Source organism: Argopecten irradians, chromosome 16 (genome assembly GCF_041381155.1).
Source record: "Argopecten irradians isolate NY chromosome 16, Ai_NY, whole genome shotgun sequence".
Taxonomy (NCBI): Eukaryota; Metazoa; Mollusca; class Bivalvia; order Pectinida; family Pectinidae; genus Argopecten; species Argopecten irradians.
Genome location: NC_091149.1, coordinates 2,070,510 through 2,089,123, shown reverse-complemented (window position 1 = coordinate 2,089,123; position 18,614 = coordinate 2,070,510). Strand labels below are relative to the sequence as shown.

The 18,614-nt window shown below is 38.5% G+C and overlaps 1 protein-coding gene across 1 annotated transcript in view; it reads right to left on the bottom strand.

The window, feature by feature from the left end:
* Positions 1–1,508: 1,508 nt before the first annotated feature.
* Positions 1,509–18,614, bottom strand: part of LOC138310498 (metabotropic glycine receptor-like) — a 41,904-nt gene continuing 24,798 nt past the window's right edge. The window contains exons 4-10 of the mRNA XM_069251741.1: positions 15,718–15,786; positions 10,634–10,743; positions 10,116–10,354; positions 8,986–9,124; positions 8,018–8,123; positions 4,263–4,442; positions 1,509–4,030 (exon numbers count right to left, since the gene is read on the bottom strand). Coding sequence (XP_069107842.1) covers positions 3,701–4,030; positions 4,263–4,442; positions 8,018–8,123; positions 8,986–9,124; positions 10,116–10,354; positions 10,634–10,743; positions 15,718–15,786 — 1,173 coding nt within the window. The 3' untranslated portion in view covers positions 1,509–3,700. The remainder of the gene's footprint in view (positions 4,031–4,262; positions 4,443–8,017; positions 8,124–8,985; positions 9,125–10,115; positions 10,355–10,633; positions 10,744–15,717; positions 15,787–18,614) is intronic.

Here is an 18,614-nt window from a genome sequence, read left to right as displayed (position 1 = left end):
CATAGCAAACTAACCATGGCAATCCATAGCAACTAACCATGGCAATCCATAGCAACTAACCATGGCAATCATAGCAACTAACCATGGCAATCCATAAACTAACCATGGCAATCCATAGCAACTAACCATGGCAATCATATAGCAACTAACCATGGCAATCCATAGCAACTAAACCATGGCAATCCATAGCAACTAACCATGGCAATCCATAGCAACTAACAGCATCCATACAACTAACCATGGCAATCCATAGCAACTAACCATGGCAATCCATAGCACTAACCATGGACATAAATCCATAGCAACTAACCATGGCAATCATAGCAACTAACCATGACAATCATAGCAACTAACCATGGCAATCTATAGCAACTAACCATGGTAATCCATAGCAACTAACCATGGCAATCCATAGCAACTAACCATGGAATCCATAGCAACTAACCATGGCAATCCATAGCAACTAACCATGGTAATCCATAGCAACTAACCATGGCAATCCATAGCAACTAACCATGGCAATCCATAGCAACTAACCATGGCAATCCATAGCAACTAACCATGGCAATCCATAGCAACTAACCATGGCAATCCATAGCAAACTAACCATGGCAATCCATAGCAACTAACCATGGCAATCCATATGGAACAAGCAACTAACCATGGCAATCCATAGCAACTAACCATGGCAATCCATAGCAACTAACCATGGCAATCCATAGCAACTAACCATGGCAATCCATAGCAACTAACCATGGCAATCCATAGCAACTAACCATGGCAATCCATAGCAACTAACCATGGTAATCCATAGCAACTAACCATGGCAATCCATAGCAACTAACCATGGCAATCCATAGCAACTAACCATGGTAATCCATAGCAACTAACCATGGCAATCCATAGCAACTAACCATGGCAATCCATAGCAACTAACCATGGCAATCCATAGCAACTAACCATGGCAATCCATAGCAACTAACCATGGTAATCCATAGCAACTAACCATGGCAATCCATAGCAACTAACCATGGCAATCCATAGCAACTAACCATGGTAATCCATAGCAACTAACCATGGCAATCCATAGCAACTAACCATGGCAATCCATAGCAACTAACCATGGCAATCCATAGCAACTAACCATGGCAATCCATAGCAACTAACCATGGCAATCCATAGCAACTAACCATGGTAATCCATAGCAACTAACCATGGCAATCCATAGCAACTAACCATGGCAATCCATAGCAACTAACCATGGCAATCCATAGCAACTAACCATGGCAATCCATAGCAACTAACCATGGCAATCCATAGCAACTAACCATGGCAATCCATAGCAACTAACCATGGCAATCCATAGCAACTAACCATGGCAATCCATAGCAACCAACCATGGCAACCCATCATGGCAATCCATAGCAACCAACCATGGCAACCCACAATGGCAATCCATAGCAACCCACTATGGCAATCAATAGCAACCCATAATGGCAATACAATCCATAGCGACTAACCATGGCAATCCATAGCAAATAACCATGGCAATCCATAGCAACTAACCATGGCAATCCATAGCAACTAACCATGGCAATCCATCGCAACCAACCATGGTAATCCATGACAGCCGACTATGATAACCAACCATGGCAAAACACGGCAAGTAACCATGAAAATCCATAGCAACCAATCATGGCAACCAACAATGGCAATTCATGGAATTCAACTATGGCAATCCTTGACAACCGACCATGACAACCAATGGCAACCAACCATTGCAACCAAATGCAACCGACCATGACAACCAAAGGCAACCAACCAATTCAACCCATGGCAACCAACCATGACATTCAATGACAACTAAACAGGGCAACCAAAGGCAACCAACCATGACAACGAATCACAGCAGCCAACCAGGCCACGTTTACTTCCATCTCCAAACATATGCTTATCTAAAGGCATGTAAACTTTATGTCTGTATCAATGGACAAATAACAACGAGTTATTGACGATCTTAAGAGTTAAATACGAAGGCATACCAGTATCATACATCAAATTGACATTCATACATATAACATATATATAAATTAAACACATTTTAAATATCTATATGAGCATACCACTTCTCTCATACCACTCGTGACGATAGTCTCACAGATTGAAGCACTTAAAACATGCATTAATATAAATTCCGATTAACACATTACAAACTCTATCGACCGACTTGTCCATTCCTGGTATATAACACTATAAATATCACACTATAGAAACTTAAATAACAGGGTTCAATAGGGTTACATCTAGCCGTCATTAAATAAAGCTATACATTAACAAATTAGTATATTGACCAATAACTAATAAACAAGGCGGAACCATCAAAATTTAACAGCTTCCTTATAATGTTTTGTATACTGTATCAAAGATACAATAAACACGAGCAGTCATTTATAGGAAACACGTGTGTTACCTTACAGCAAGATGTCTGGATTTAGAGTAGACAGACAATAACTCACGCGTCTTAATTTAGTAAAAAGACACGTGTTCCCATTCTAAAAATGTATTCTTTTAGAATAGAAAGACGGAAAAAACGCACCTTAATTAAAAAAAAAACCCAATGACAGTTTCTTACTATAATATAAAGACGGGAAAACACGTGTCTTAATTTAACAGAGAGACAGGGAAACTCATGTCTTCATTTGATAGAAAGACAGGAAACACGTGTCTTAATTTAGTACACAGACATGTTGTTCCCTTTTACAAAATGTCTTATTTCAGAGTAAAAATATAGGAAAACACGTGTCTTAATTTGTTACAAATATAGGAGAGCACTTGTGCGTGCTACAGCATAGAAAACAAGTGACTTAAGTTTCAAAAGACGGCTAGGATAAGACGTATCTTACCCAAAGACGTGTCTTATCCTACACTAGATATTAACCTGTGTCTTGCCATACAGTAGACAATTTGGTATTATTTACATACATAATACAGGCATGTGACTTATTGGAAAAACATCGCGTCTATATTGTGCCTCTTTCCTCATAATGACCTTTAATTTGGTTAATATTTTGTTATATCAACCTGGTAGAATCTTTAAAAAACACTTGGGCTTTGTTTTCGGTTAACATTTCATCTTAGCTCTGAAAAGGTTGAAATAACATAATAAAGACGTAACATAGGTTAATGATATTAATAAATAAATATGCCAATTAGTTTTTCATAGTATGAACCGTATTTGTTTGCCGACAATGAATGGGTTGAAATTAATTTACAAATTACAGAGACGATGCCCTTTGTGACGGGTCACGTTAAAACACACTACACAAAATCTATTTGGTTCACATGCTGATTGTTTTCACTGTAAAATCGAGAGAGGTTACAAGGAGTGTTTGTACCGTTGTCGGATAGACTCGCTATATAATATATTGAAACACAACTAAAATATTCTTATTCGATAATGTTGATTTAAAAAAAAATAATACATCTAAATTCGATATTCATTAAATTTTGATGGATTTTTATAACATCACTATAACACTGACTTTCATCACGTGACATGGTACAGAAGAAAATATCATCCAATGAAATGATGATTAATTGAAACGTCAGAGATAACATACTCGATTTGTTCTATTTCATGAATGAGAAAATACTGATGGATAATGGCTAATATTGATGAGAAATAGAATATTATAATCGTCTATTTGTGTCCCATTTTAAACGTTACTGTACATTGACCGCTGCTCTTCTGCTCATTCTCATGAACATCATCGCATTTGTTTCCGGTGCCCGAATCGAATCCCATCGGAACTCCTTCGGCACTGTTCGTTGATTCCTCGGGTGTTTTCGACATCTCGTGCTCATGGTCATGATCGTGGTGATGGCGATGTTTGTGGTGAAACGGTTGTAGAGAGAAACGCCTATGTGTTTGCTTTCGCCCACCTCTACGTTTTGAGATATGGCGATTCTCTTTTCTCATAGTCCGTGTTTTATATATTTGCAGTTGTGTGTACAGACGCTTCAGTTCAGCCTGCAAAATTAAAGTCACAAGAATTATATAATACATGCGAACTTTGTTATCTAATGTGAAGTATTTAAATGTAAATCAAGCGCGTGCAGGACTACCGTGGATCGTCTCCCTTACCATGAAAATTTTACTATCGCACAAATATAATCAGGGACTGGACACAAAGATTAAATGTATGGACTGGGACACAAAGTGGACATCATCTGAAGATCTACTACCTATGGTCGGTACGTACCCGGATGTCCTCTGGGTCCATGTCCGCTAGACTTATCTCCCCTACATCTACATCGCCGTTAGAGGAAACCCCAATATTTAACTTCATGGACTCCGGGCCCATGTTATCCGGCCCGTCCGATGAAGAATACGCCCTGTTACGTAAGTGGTGGTTCTCCGGCGGCCGGTGTGCATACAGTAGCTGGAATAAGTAAGTAAACGAAAAAGTATATTAGATATGATCTCGTTTCACACTATACCCATATGTCATTGGCTATTGCATGGTCATGTGGAGGTCGATAATTATCATTTACACTCGGTGTTTTTTATCAGATGTTACTTACCTTGGGACTGTATATATACTTATATATACAGTCCCAAGGTAAGTAACAATATGTGTTTGATGTTAATAATTTTGGAACCATATATAACTTATAAGTAACAATATGTCTTTGATGTTACTTACTTTGGGACCGTATATATAAGTAACAATATGTCTTTGATGTTACTTACTTTGGGACCGTATATATAAGTAACAAAATGTCTTTGATGTTACTTACTTTGGGACCGTATATATAAGTAACAATATGTCTTTGATGTTACTTACTTTGGGACCGTATATATAAGTAACAAAATGTCTTTGATGTTACTTACTTTGGGACCGTATATATAAGTAACAAAATGTCTTTGATGTTACTTACCCTGGGACTGTATATATAAGTAACAATATGTCTTTGATGTTACTTACCTTGGGACTGTATATATAAGTAACAATATGTCTTTGATGTTACTTACTTTGGGACCGTATATATAAGTAACAATATGTCTTTGATGTTACTTACTTTGGGACCGTATAACTTATAAGTAACAATATGTCTTTGATGTTACTTACTTTGGGACCGTATATATAAGTAACAATATGTCTTTGATGTTACTTACTTTGGGACCGTATATATAAGTAACAAAATGTCTTTGATGTTACTTACTTTGGGACCGTATATATAAGTAACAATATGTCTTTGATGTTACTTACCTTGGGACTGTATATATAAGTAACAATATGTCTTTGATGTTACTTACCTTGGGACTGTATATATAAGTAACAATATGTCTTTGATGTTACTTACTTTGGGACCATTTATAATATAAGTAACAATATGTCTTTGATGTTACTTACCTTGGGACTGTATATATAAGTAACAATATGCCTCTGATGTTACTTACCTTGGGACTGTATATATAAGTAAAATATGCCTCTGATGTTACTTACCTTGGGACTGTATATAATAAGTGGAATGTTACTTACCTTGGGACTGTATATATAAGTAACAATATGTCTGTGATGTTACTTACCTTGGGACTGTATATATAAGTAACAATATGTCTTTGATGTTACTTACCTTGGGACTGTATATATAAGTAACAATATGTCTCTGATGTTACTTACCTTGGGACTGTATATATAAGTAACAATATGTGTTTGATGTTAATTATCTTGGAACCATGTTTAATTTATAAGTAACAATATGTCTTTGATGTTACTTACCTTGGGACTGTATATATAAGTAACAATATGTCTTTGATGTTACTTACCTTGGGACTGTATATATAAGTAACAATATGTCTCTGATGTTACTTACCTTGGGACTGTATATATAAGTAACAATATGTCTTTGATGTTACTTACCTTGGGACTGTATATATAAGTAACAATATGTCTTTGATGTTACTTACCTTGGGGCTGTATATATAAGTAACAATATGTCTCTGATGTTACTTACCTTGGGGCTGTATATATAAGTAACAATATGTCTTTGATGTTACTTACCTTGGGACTGTATATATAAGTAACAATATGTCTTTGATGTTACTTACTTGGGACTTTATATTATAAGTAACAATATGTCTTTGATGTTACTTACCTTGGGACTGTATATATAAGTAACAATATGTCTGTGATGTTACTTACCTTGGGACTGTATATATAAGTAACAATATGTCTTTGATGTTACTTACCTTGGGACTGTATATATAAGTAACAATATGTCTCTGATGTTACTTACCTTGGGACTGTATATATAAGTAACAATATGCCTCTGATGTTACTTACCTTGGGACTGTATATATAAGTAACAATATGTCCTCTGATGTTACTTACCTTGGGGACTGTATATATAAGTAACAATATGTCTTTGATGTTACTTACCTTGGGGCTGTATATATAAGTAACAATATGCCTCTGATGTACCTACTGATATAGTGTAAAAATATGCCTCTGATGTTACTCTGTTACTTTGGGACTGTTGATGTATTACTTACCTTGGAACTGTATATATAAGTAACAATATGTCTGTGATGTTACTTACCTTGGGACCGTATATATAAGTAACAATATGTCTTTGATGTTACTTACCTTGGGACTGTATATATAAGTAACAATATGTCTCTGATGTTTCTTACTTTGGGACTGTATATATAAGTAACACTGTGTCTCTGATGTTACTTACCTTGGGGCTGTATATATAAGTAACAAAATGTCTTTGATGTTACTTACCTTGGGACTGTATATATAAGTAACAATATGTCTTTGATGTTACTTACCTTGGGACTGTATATATATAGTAACAATATGTCTGTGATGTTACTTACCTTGGGACTGTATATATAAGTAACAATATGTCTTTGATGTTACTTACCTTGGGACTGTATATATAAGTAACACTGTGTCTCTGATGTTACTTACCTTGGGGCTGTATATATAAGTAACAATATGTCTGTGATGTTACTTACCTTGGGACTGTATATATAAGTAACAATATGTCTTTGATGTTACTTACTTTGGGACCGTATATATAAGTAACAATATGTCTGTGATGTTACCTACCTTGGGACCGTATATATAAGTAACAAAATGTCTTTGATGTTACTTACCTTTGGACTGTATATACAAGTAAAAATATGCCTCTGATGTTACTTACCTTGGGACTGTATATATAAGTAAAAATATGCCTCTGATGTTACTTACCTTGGGACTGTATGTTACTTACCTTGGGACTGTATATATAAGTAACAATATGTCTTTGATGTTAATTATCTTGGAACCATGTATAATTTATAAGTAACAATATGTCTTTGATGTTACTTACCTTGGGACTGTATATATAAGTAACAATATGTCTGTGATGTTACTTACCTTGGGACTGTATATATAAGTAACAATATGCCTCTGATGTTACTTAACTTGGGACCGTATATATAAGTAACAATATGCCTCTGATGTTACTTACCTTGGGACTGTATATATAAGTAAAAATATGCCTCTGATGTTACTTACCTTGGGACTGTATTACTTACCTTGGAACTGTATATATAAGTAACAATATGTCTCTGATGTTACTTACCTTGGGACCGTATATATAAGTAACAATATGTCACTGATGTTACTTACCTTTAGACCGTATATGTAAGTAACAATATGTCTTTGATGTGACTTACCTTAGGACTGTATATATAATTAACAATATGCCTCTGATGTTACTTACCTTTGGACTGTATATATAAGTAAAAATATGTCTGTGATGTTACTTACCTTGGGACCGTATATATAAGTAACAATATGCCTCTGATGTTACTTACCTTGGGGCTGTATATATAAGTAACACAATGTCTGTGATGTTACTTACCTTGGGACTGTATATATAAGTAACAATATGCCTCTGATGTTACTTACCTTGGGACCGTATATATAAGTAACAATATGCCTCTGATGTTACTTACCTTGGGACCGTATATAAGTAACAATGTTACTGTGACTGTCATTTGACAGCGAACAAAATACATTAGGAAGAGATAGTCCGGATGAAGATTTAACCAGTAAACATGTCTGAAAATGAAATAAAAATAGTCTTCGTTAAATGAATTCATTGCTTATCAAACATATCTTTACAAACAATTATAAATATATTTAGTTCTTTCCGGCGAGATAACCCCACATAAGTTAGATATATTGAGATAAGGTGGGATAAATTGGGTCATGTGATGGTAACCAGTCTTTGTTTTGTCGGGATAAATTGGGTCATGTGATGGTTACCAGTCTTTGTTTTGTCGGGATAAATTGGGTCATGTGATGGTAACCAGTCTTTGTTTTGTCGGGATAAATTGGCATTTGGATGATTAGATAGTATCATAATCATCTAATCATAATTAGATGATTATTAATCATCTTGGGTTTGATTATCACTTAGATAGTAATAATAATTCGTTAAGTGCTTTGAAGCAAGTCATTTAGTTTCCACTACAAAAGGAACAACACTGTCTACTTCAAGTAACAATTTGATGAGATTTTACTTCCAGTTTTACTTAGAAATCTATTGGAGGTGGTTTGGGGAATTGGCAGTTATTGCTTACACCGCTAGATAACCTATACTGTCCATTACAACAGAAAACTGATCCGAATCCCTGAATAATACATGCTTATCAACGTCAATAATCTGCATATGGTATGCACTTTGGTATGAAAACTTGTGTGGACTATGTTGCGATGTGTGAATACTGCGGCGTGTTGTGTCTCCTTGTGATAGTGGGACTCTTGTCCTTTTTATAGTGCTATCTCACTGAAGCACGTGGTAAGTGTGACGTTAGGAAGAAGAGAAAAACACGATAACCCTAATTTTGTCGACTTTAACGATCATGCAGTAGTTGTAGCAGGTACAAACGTCTTACGTGCATGGGCAACGGATACCTACCTTAACACATAAAATATACACGATACGACAGCTTCGTAACAGATAGCTGCGGAAATGTAAGTTCCTTCGGAGTAGTCGGACGGCGCGGCTCTCACTTTGTAACACAGGTAAATCCCGAAACACAGGAACATTAACTCCGCTGAAACAACAAACAGGGTATTAATGAATTCGGAAATAACATCAATTCTGCTGGAAATATCTTCATACCCTATTTATGAATCACGAAATATAATAATAATAATTCTGGAAAAAACAAACTAGCAAACAAAGGGAAAAAAACACATGTTAATGAACATCGCTTAAAACATATCCAAGCGCAGCATGTTGAGCAAAATTTCCGGAAACCGGAGAAGATTTATATGAAGGTTATTAGAGATTATCGGAGTTAACCGATATTGTCCAATTTGACACCATTCGGCTCGGCTAATTCCGTAAAGCCCCTTTCACAAATTCAAGGATGAAGCGCCGGATTTACACAGATCATCAATCCGAGACAGTCCATGACAATCCGCCATAACCACACTAGGGCCGTGTATGCATCCGGTGATATCCGGAATTGTCCGGTATGGCACTGCTGGTCCGGGAAAAAAAATTAAACATGTTTAATTTTTCGCCGGACCTACACGGATAGAAATTGCCCGTACTGATTCGTGTACGATCCGTGTACCCCCTTGTTACATCCGAGATGCCCGTGTAGGTACCAAAGTATCCTTGTTAAATCCAGGGCCGTCCATGTACGATTTTTTCCTCCTAAAGAACACTGGTATCTACGGATTGCACACGGAGTGTCCGCGGAAGCTGCAGGGACATGACATGTTCAGATATCGTGATGTTACGTGAATATCCGTATCAATAACGGGTTCTATCGTGAAATAATCGTGTAGATACTGGCACAAACCTTAACGCTCCGGACTGTCCGTGAATCATCCAGCACATTCCAGTAGGTTGTCGGGAGACAACCGGATAGTTACCATGATTAAGCGTAGACAGACCGGTGTTATTCGTGCTCTGGGCAGCCGGATGTTCCCGGATGATCGAAATTTCCAATGAGCGGTAATCCGGCGCCTCATCCTTGAATGTGTGAAAGGGACTTTAATTTTTGGGATAATAAAAATAAATAGAATACACACCTATTTCTATCACGTAGTCCCACCACCCCGCTTTACAGACCGGGTATTTCAACCCTTCACCAGGGGTGCTGCCCATTTCTAATAGAGTTTTTCCCTCACGTAAATGGTCAAGAGTGACCGTTGTCCAGGCCGACATATATCCTAAGACTACCACCACAACGCATAGTAGGTATTTTAATAGGTCCTTGTCGCGCACGTGCACTCTGTGTGCCTTTCTGGACTGAAACTCAGCCAATAACCTGAAATAACAAATATATAGACATTGAAATATATACAACAAAAATAATATATGTTTAAAACACTTATTAACTTTTGAATTTAATTATGAACATTTGGCACAAGTCTCGATTTCTTTGTTTCTATTACGAAATATTATACATTTTTTTAGAAATGTTCTTGTAGGGGTCATCCAAAGATGATATACTACGTCAGAAGTACTACACACGTGTATAAACAATAGGAAGTAACGTGGAACTTCATTGTAATGAAGAATTTAAATAAGTTTATATCAAACTTACCTATACACCTTTAAAACCAGTGCTCCATACACTATAGCAAATCCAAGCTCTCTAAACCAGGGGATGACGAGACAAATCGTCGCCGTCGGCTTAAAGTACTGCATAATTACCTGTCAAATTAATTTGTAAGAGTGTCAAATTGTATTGCTGAAACAATGCATATAAATACTTCATTATTTGTAACTTACAACGAAACACCAAAGCATAAAGGATGATAGTAAACATTTGTCAAACACATACAAATTCCATCATCAGACATGGCCACCATCACACATAAGACATGTCCACCATCACACATCAGACATTACATTCATTCATCATCACACATCAGACATGTCCACCATCACACATTAGACATTTCATCATCACACCATTCATCATCAGACATGTCCACCATCACACATCAGACATGTCCACCATCACACATCAGACATTTCATCATCACACATCAGACATGTCCACCATCACACATCAGACATTTCATCATCACACATCAGACATGTCCACCATCACACATCAGACATGTCCACCATCACACATCAGACATGTCCACCATCACACATCATACATGTCCACCATCACACATAAGACATGTCCATCATCACACATAAGACATGTCTACCATCACACACATCAGACATGTCCACCATCACACATTAGACATTTCATCATCACACATTAGACATTTCATCATCACACATCAGACATTTCATCATCACACATCAGACATGTCCACCATCACACATCAGACATGTCCATCATCACACATCAGACATTTCATCATCACACATCAGACATTTCATCATCACACATCAGACATTTCCATCATCACACATCAGACATGTCCACCATCACACATCAGACATGTCCACCATCACACATCAGACATGTCCACATCACACATCAGACATTCCCATCATCACATTCAGACATGTCCACCATCACACATCAGACATGTCCACCATCACACATCAGACATGTCCACCATCACACATTAGACATTTCATCATCACACATCAGACATGTCCACCATCACACATTAGACATTTCATCATCACACATTAGACATTTCATCAACCATCATCACACATCAGACATGTCCACCATCACACATCAGACATTTCATCATCACACATCAGACATTCCACCATCACACATCAGACATGTCCACCATCACACATTAGACATTTCATCACCATCACACATCAGACATTTCATCATCACACATCAGACATGTCCACCATCACACATCAGACATGTTCACATCACACATCAGACATTTCATCATCACACATCAGACATGTCCACCATCACACATCAGACATGTCCACCACATCACAATCAGACATGTCCACCATCACACATTAGACATTTCATCATCACACATCAGACATGTCCACCATCACACATTAGACATTTCATCATCACACATTAGACATTTCTCATCATCACACATCAGACATTTCATCATCACACATCAGACATGTCCACCATCACCATCGACAGACATGTCACACATCAAACATCAGACATTTCATCATCACACATCAGACATGTCCACCATCACACATCAGACATGTCCACCATCACACATCAGACATGTCCACCATCACACATCAGACATGTCCATCATCACACATCAGACATAGATCATCATTCACACATCAGACATTTCATCATCACCCATCATCAGACATGTCACCATCACACATCAGACATGTCCACCATCACACATCAGACATTTCATCATCACACATCAGACATTTCCACCATCACAAACAGACATGTCCATCAGACATGACATTCACCATCACACATCAGACATGTCCATCATCACACATCAGACATGTCATCCATCACACATCAGACATGTCCACCATCACACATCAGACATGTCCACCATCACACACATCAGACATGTCCACCATCACACATCAGACATGTCCACCATCACACATCAGACATGTCACACCATCACACATCAGACATGTCCACCATCACACATCAGACATGTCCACCATCACACACATCAGACATGTCATCATCACACATCAGACATTTCATCATCACACATCAGACATGTCCACCATCACACATCAGACATGTCATCATCACACATCAGACATGTCCACCATCACACATCAGACATGTCCACCATCACACACATCAGACATGTCCACCATCACACATCAGACATGTCCACCATCACACATCAGACATGTCCACCATCACACACATCAGACATGTCCACCATCACACATCAGACATGTCCACCATCACACATCAGACATGTCCACCATCACACATCAGACATGTCCACCATCACACATCAGACATGTCCACCATCACACATCAGACATGTCACAAATCACACATCAGACATGTCACATCACACATCAGACATTTCACATCACACATCAGACATGTCCATCATCACACATTCAGACATGTCCACCATCACACATCAGACATTTCATCATCACACATCAGACATTTCCACATCACACATCAGACATGTCCACATCACACATCAGACATGTCCACCATCACACATCAGACATGTCCACCATCACACATCAGACATGTCACATCACACATCAGACATGTCCACATCACACATCAGACATGTCCACCATCACACACATCAGACATGTCCACCATCACACATCAGACATTTCATCATCACACATCAGACATTTCATCATCACACATCAGACATTTCATCATCACACATCAGACATTTCATCATCACACATCAGACATGTCCACCATCACACATCAGACATTTCCACCATCACACATCAGACATGTCCACCATCACACATCAGACATGTCCACATCACACATCAGACATGTCCACCATCACACATCAGACATGTCCACATCACACATCAGACATGTCATCATCACACATCAGACATGTCCACCATCACATCATTCAGACATGTCCACCATCACACATCAGACATGTCCACCACACACATCACACACACATCAGACATGTCCACATCACACATCACACATCACACATCAGACATGTCACATCACACATCAGACATTCATCATCACACATCAGACATGTTCACCATCACACACATCAGACATTCCACCATCAGACATGTCCACATCACACATCAGACATGTCCACAATCACACATCAGACATGTCCACCATCACATCACATCATCAGACATGTCACCATCACACATCAGACATGTCCACCATCACACATCAGACATTCACATCATCAGAATGTCACATACACATCAGACATGTCCACCATCACACATCAGACATGTCCACCATCACACATATCAGACATTGTCCCCACCATCACACATCAGACATGTCACCATCACACATCAGACATGTCCACCATCACACATCAGACATGTCCACCATCACACATCAGACATGTTCACATCACACATCAGACATGTCCACCATCACACATCAGACATGTCACCATCACACATCAGACATGTCCACCATCACACATCAGACATGTTCACATCACACATCAGACATGTCCACCATCACACATCAGACATGTCCACCATCACACATCAGACATGTCCACCATCACACATCAGACATGTTCAACCATCACACATCAGACATGTCCACCATCACACATCAGACATGTCACCATCACACATCAGACATGCGTCCATCACACATCAGACATGTCCACCATCACACATCAGACATGTCCACCATCACACATCCACCATCACACATAGACATGTCCACCATCACACATCAGACATGTCCACCATCCACACATCAGACATGTCCACCATCACACATCAGACATGTCACCATCACACACATCATCAGACATGTCCACCATCACACATCAGACATGTCCACCACACATCAATCACATCACATATCAGACATGTCCACCATCACACATCACATGTCTACCATCACACATCAGACATGTCCACCATCACACATCAGACATGTCCACCATCACACATTAGACATGTCCATCACACATCAGACATGTCCACCATCACACACATCAGACATGTCCACCATCACACACATCAGACATGTTCACCATCACACACATCAGACATGTCCACCATCACACACATCAGACATGTCCACCATCATACACATCAGACATGTCCACCATCATACATCAGACATGTCCACCATCACACGTCAGACATGACTACTGATGTGTGTGATGGTCAGACATGTCCACCATCATACGTCAGATATGTGTTATAATGATACATGAACAAGATCAGCTGAGAACATTTATTTGTCGCTCTTGCTACACATGTTTGTGCACGCGTGCGGTTCTCCGTACATGTACTAGTTTCAATCAGAGCTTGGAAAGACATACGTGGTGTGGCTGGCAATATATTGATTTTGTCGATGGGCCGGCAGTATGACGCCTGTTAACAAGCACACTCTGGCGACCTTTCTCTGTCATCGACTAGGGCGTACCATTCGGTTTTTCAAGCCATATTCTTTCCGAATGTTCCCGATGAACATACAGAATAATTATATACTTTAATTTTAAGTGTCTTCATTTCGTCGGAGATACTTACACTGTTGGCTATTCGTGATTCGGTGTGACAAAAAGAGACCTATATTGTATGTGCCGTTTTACATTTAGCGTACCCTTTGTATCATATATCGAAGTGATTACATACAATATCATTTCAAGGGAAGTGGGAATGGTTAGCTTATGGTTCCATTGCTCTCGATTAGCGAGTGTTAAATAATAGCATCAGTTCTTATTTTTCAATTGAATCGTACAATTCCACCCTGGTTACATGTATTAAAGCAAGAAGAAGATTATTTAATTAATAAGTGTTTTTCATTTCTCTTGAATTCATGAACTTGAGTTCATGAATACTTTATTGTAGCATCGAATGGTTCCACTCTCTGCCAGGAGGCGCTCCGCTCACAAAAATCTGAATTAATGTTATAATTAAATTCTTTTATCTGTTGTAGTTTCCCTTTCTCTCCGTTAAGCTTCGCATTTACTTCGAAAAGCGCCACCTACTTGGCAGGAGTGACATGTTTTAAGTTAGAGGTAACTCGATGTTAAGACTTACCGTTGCGTATAGAAGTACGGCTCCTATGAGGATGATTTCTAAGAGTGTCCACATACCACTCACCATTACCTGTCAACAATAACAAACACCAGTCAAGTATTCACGTTCACACAGGCCGTATAATTTACATTTTCACAAAGTTTTAGTTAGGATAAAGAAGATCAGTAGGGTTGGTCACAGGGACCAGACATATTGGTCACAGGGACCAGACATATGCATGCAGTTGGTTGGAAATTCATGCCAGGTCCCTGTGGGGTTGATTCTTTGATTAGACTTATCAACAGCTGAGGTTATTTATTCTATATGTATTCACGCCTGAAATTCCATATTGGACTGATCTAGTCGTTGACTTAGAAGATCCCAAATGTGTCTTGAGGGATGAATGAGTTAAGGACAGCCTGTTAGGTGACAATGCGTTGCGTGTAAGAAGTGTGTGTTTTGTGAGACTACAGTAGGTTGATGTTGTGTCTCTTTGTGATAGCGAGTCATTTTATAGTGTGATCTCACTGGAGCAGTGATGTGGGTCGTGACACCTACCAACAATCACCATAGCAACCTTCAGTCACGTGATAATCAACAACACGATTACTGGCAATATGGTCACGATCACGATTGATTTGAAAGATATACAGTGATTAATCTATCCTCTTGACTCTATCCTTCTACCTATTTGTAAATAAGGGTCTGACCAATGCTTGATACAAATCTATTCCCTTTTACTTAAAGACGCCGAGAGATTAATTAAGGACAGGATATCTACCTAATTAAGTCTACTCAATCAATAACCAAATCGGTTCATTTCTTGGCGTCCGGATTACCGGAGGCTGCTGTATGATTGTGTTGTGGTGACGTCAGTGGTGACGTCAGTGTTGACCACTGGACAAAATATTTCTTACGTCATCAACATGTGATATCGATAACAAACCGAGTTCAACAACATCTGGGACATTACCCATAAAGCTATCATTCTCATCATCAATTAGAAATTCTTAATGATAAAGGGAGCTTCGTACCTCGTCAAAAGGGAAACACTCCAACCTGAGAATCACTCCGAAACTAATGTACGATTACCTATCTTATCACACGTGATTTTAATTCGGCCCTATTTTTGCCTTCCAGACAGGCGTCCTGTGGTGATGGTATCTATATGAGCACGATCGCGAGCCCTACTGTTAAGCGATCTGCAGTTCAACAGCTGTTCAGAGCAGAGCTAATATGAAAACACTAATGACTAAGCAAACTATTAATTCTACAGGCGATAGACAGTGTAATCCACAACACAGGATAGTATGAGCTAGTTCTGAACCAAGCACGTATGTAGAAGATGGAATTTTAGAATAACGGAAAAAATGAAAATATCATAATGTACATCAACTAATTTTGAGTGCGACTGATTTCGCATAGTTCGTGGGTCTGTAATAAACATGCGAAAAATAATCTGTACAAAATAAATTATTTAAGAATTCACTCTCAATACCATAAGTTCAACTTTTTGTAAATCATTTATGCTTCGTCACTTTATCGTCAACAGTTCGGAAAGTATATCCCGTACAACAAATTACATACAGCGTCCACCTATTTGTCTCCGACACCATATCATATACAAGTAGTTTCTAATTTACGGAATGTACCGAAAGTTCCCGATTCATTTGTGCATTTGACCTTTGACTTTTTTGTGAGGATGTGTCCACGCGGATGTGTAGATCACAATACAGGATGTATCAGAGCGGGCGTCACATCATATAATATATCCGGATACATTTTTCATAGGGTATAAATATTATGTGACACCGGTAAACTAATACAGTTTGCTCCTTTTCTTCGTGACAGACACCCTAAAATGGAAATATCGACTGAAAACTGAGAATGTACGTTAAAAAGTATACATTTATTAAGGGGCCGTCCTTAGAAACGCAAGGGGCGGTCTCAGAAACGAAGTTTGGAAAAAAAATTCATAATTTTTTTCAAATCTAAAATGTATACTTTTAACTTGCATTGTCAGCTTTAAATCAATCTGAATCGAATGTAAATAGAGGATCTGACAACATCCCACTAGGGGTCATATTCTTATCTAGGATCTGGCAACATCTCACTAGGGGTCATATTCTTATCTAGGATCTGACAACATCTCACTAGGGGTCATATTCTTATCTAGGATCTGACAACATCTCACTAGGGGTCATATTCTTATCTAGGATCTGACAACATCCCACTAGGGGTCATATTCTTATCTAGGATCTGACAACATCCCACTAGGGGTCATATTCTTATCTAGGATCTGACAACATCCCACTAGGGGTCATATTCTTATCTAGGATCTGAAACATCCCACTAGGGGGTTGAACATATCATACTTATCTAGGATCTGACAACATCCCACTAGGGGTCATATTCTTATCTAGGATCTGACAACATCCCACTAGGTCATATTCTTATCTAGGATCTGAAACATCCCTAGGGTCATATTCTTATCTAGGATCTGACAACATCTCACTAGGGGTCATATTCTTATCTAGGATCTGACAACATCCCACTAGGGGTCATATTCTTATCTAGGATCTGACAACATCTCACTAGGGGTCATATTCTTATCTAGGATCTGACAACATCTCACTAGGGGTCATATTCTTATCTAGGATCTGACAATATCCCACTAGGAGTGACATTCTTATCTAGGATCTGACAACATCCCACTAGGGGTCATATTCTTATCTAGGATCTGACAACATCCCACTAGGGGTCATATTCTTATCTAGGATCTGACAACATCCCACTAGGGGTCATATTCTTATCTAGGATCTGACAACATCCCACTAGGGTTCTTATCTAGGATCTGACAACATCCATAGGTATATTCTATCTGATCTGACACATCCCAGGGGTCATATTCTTATCTA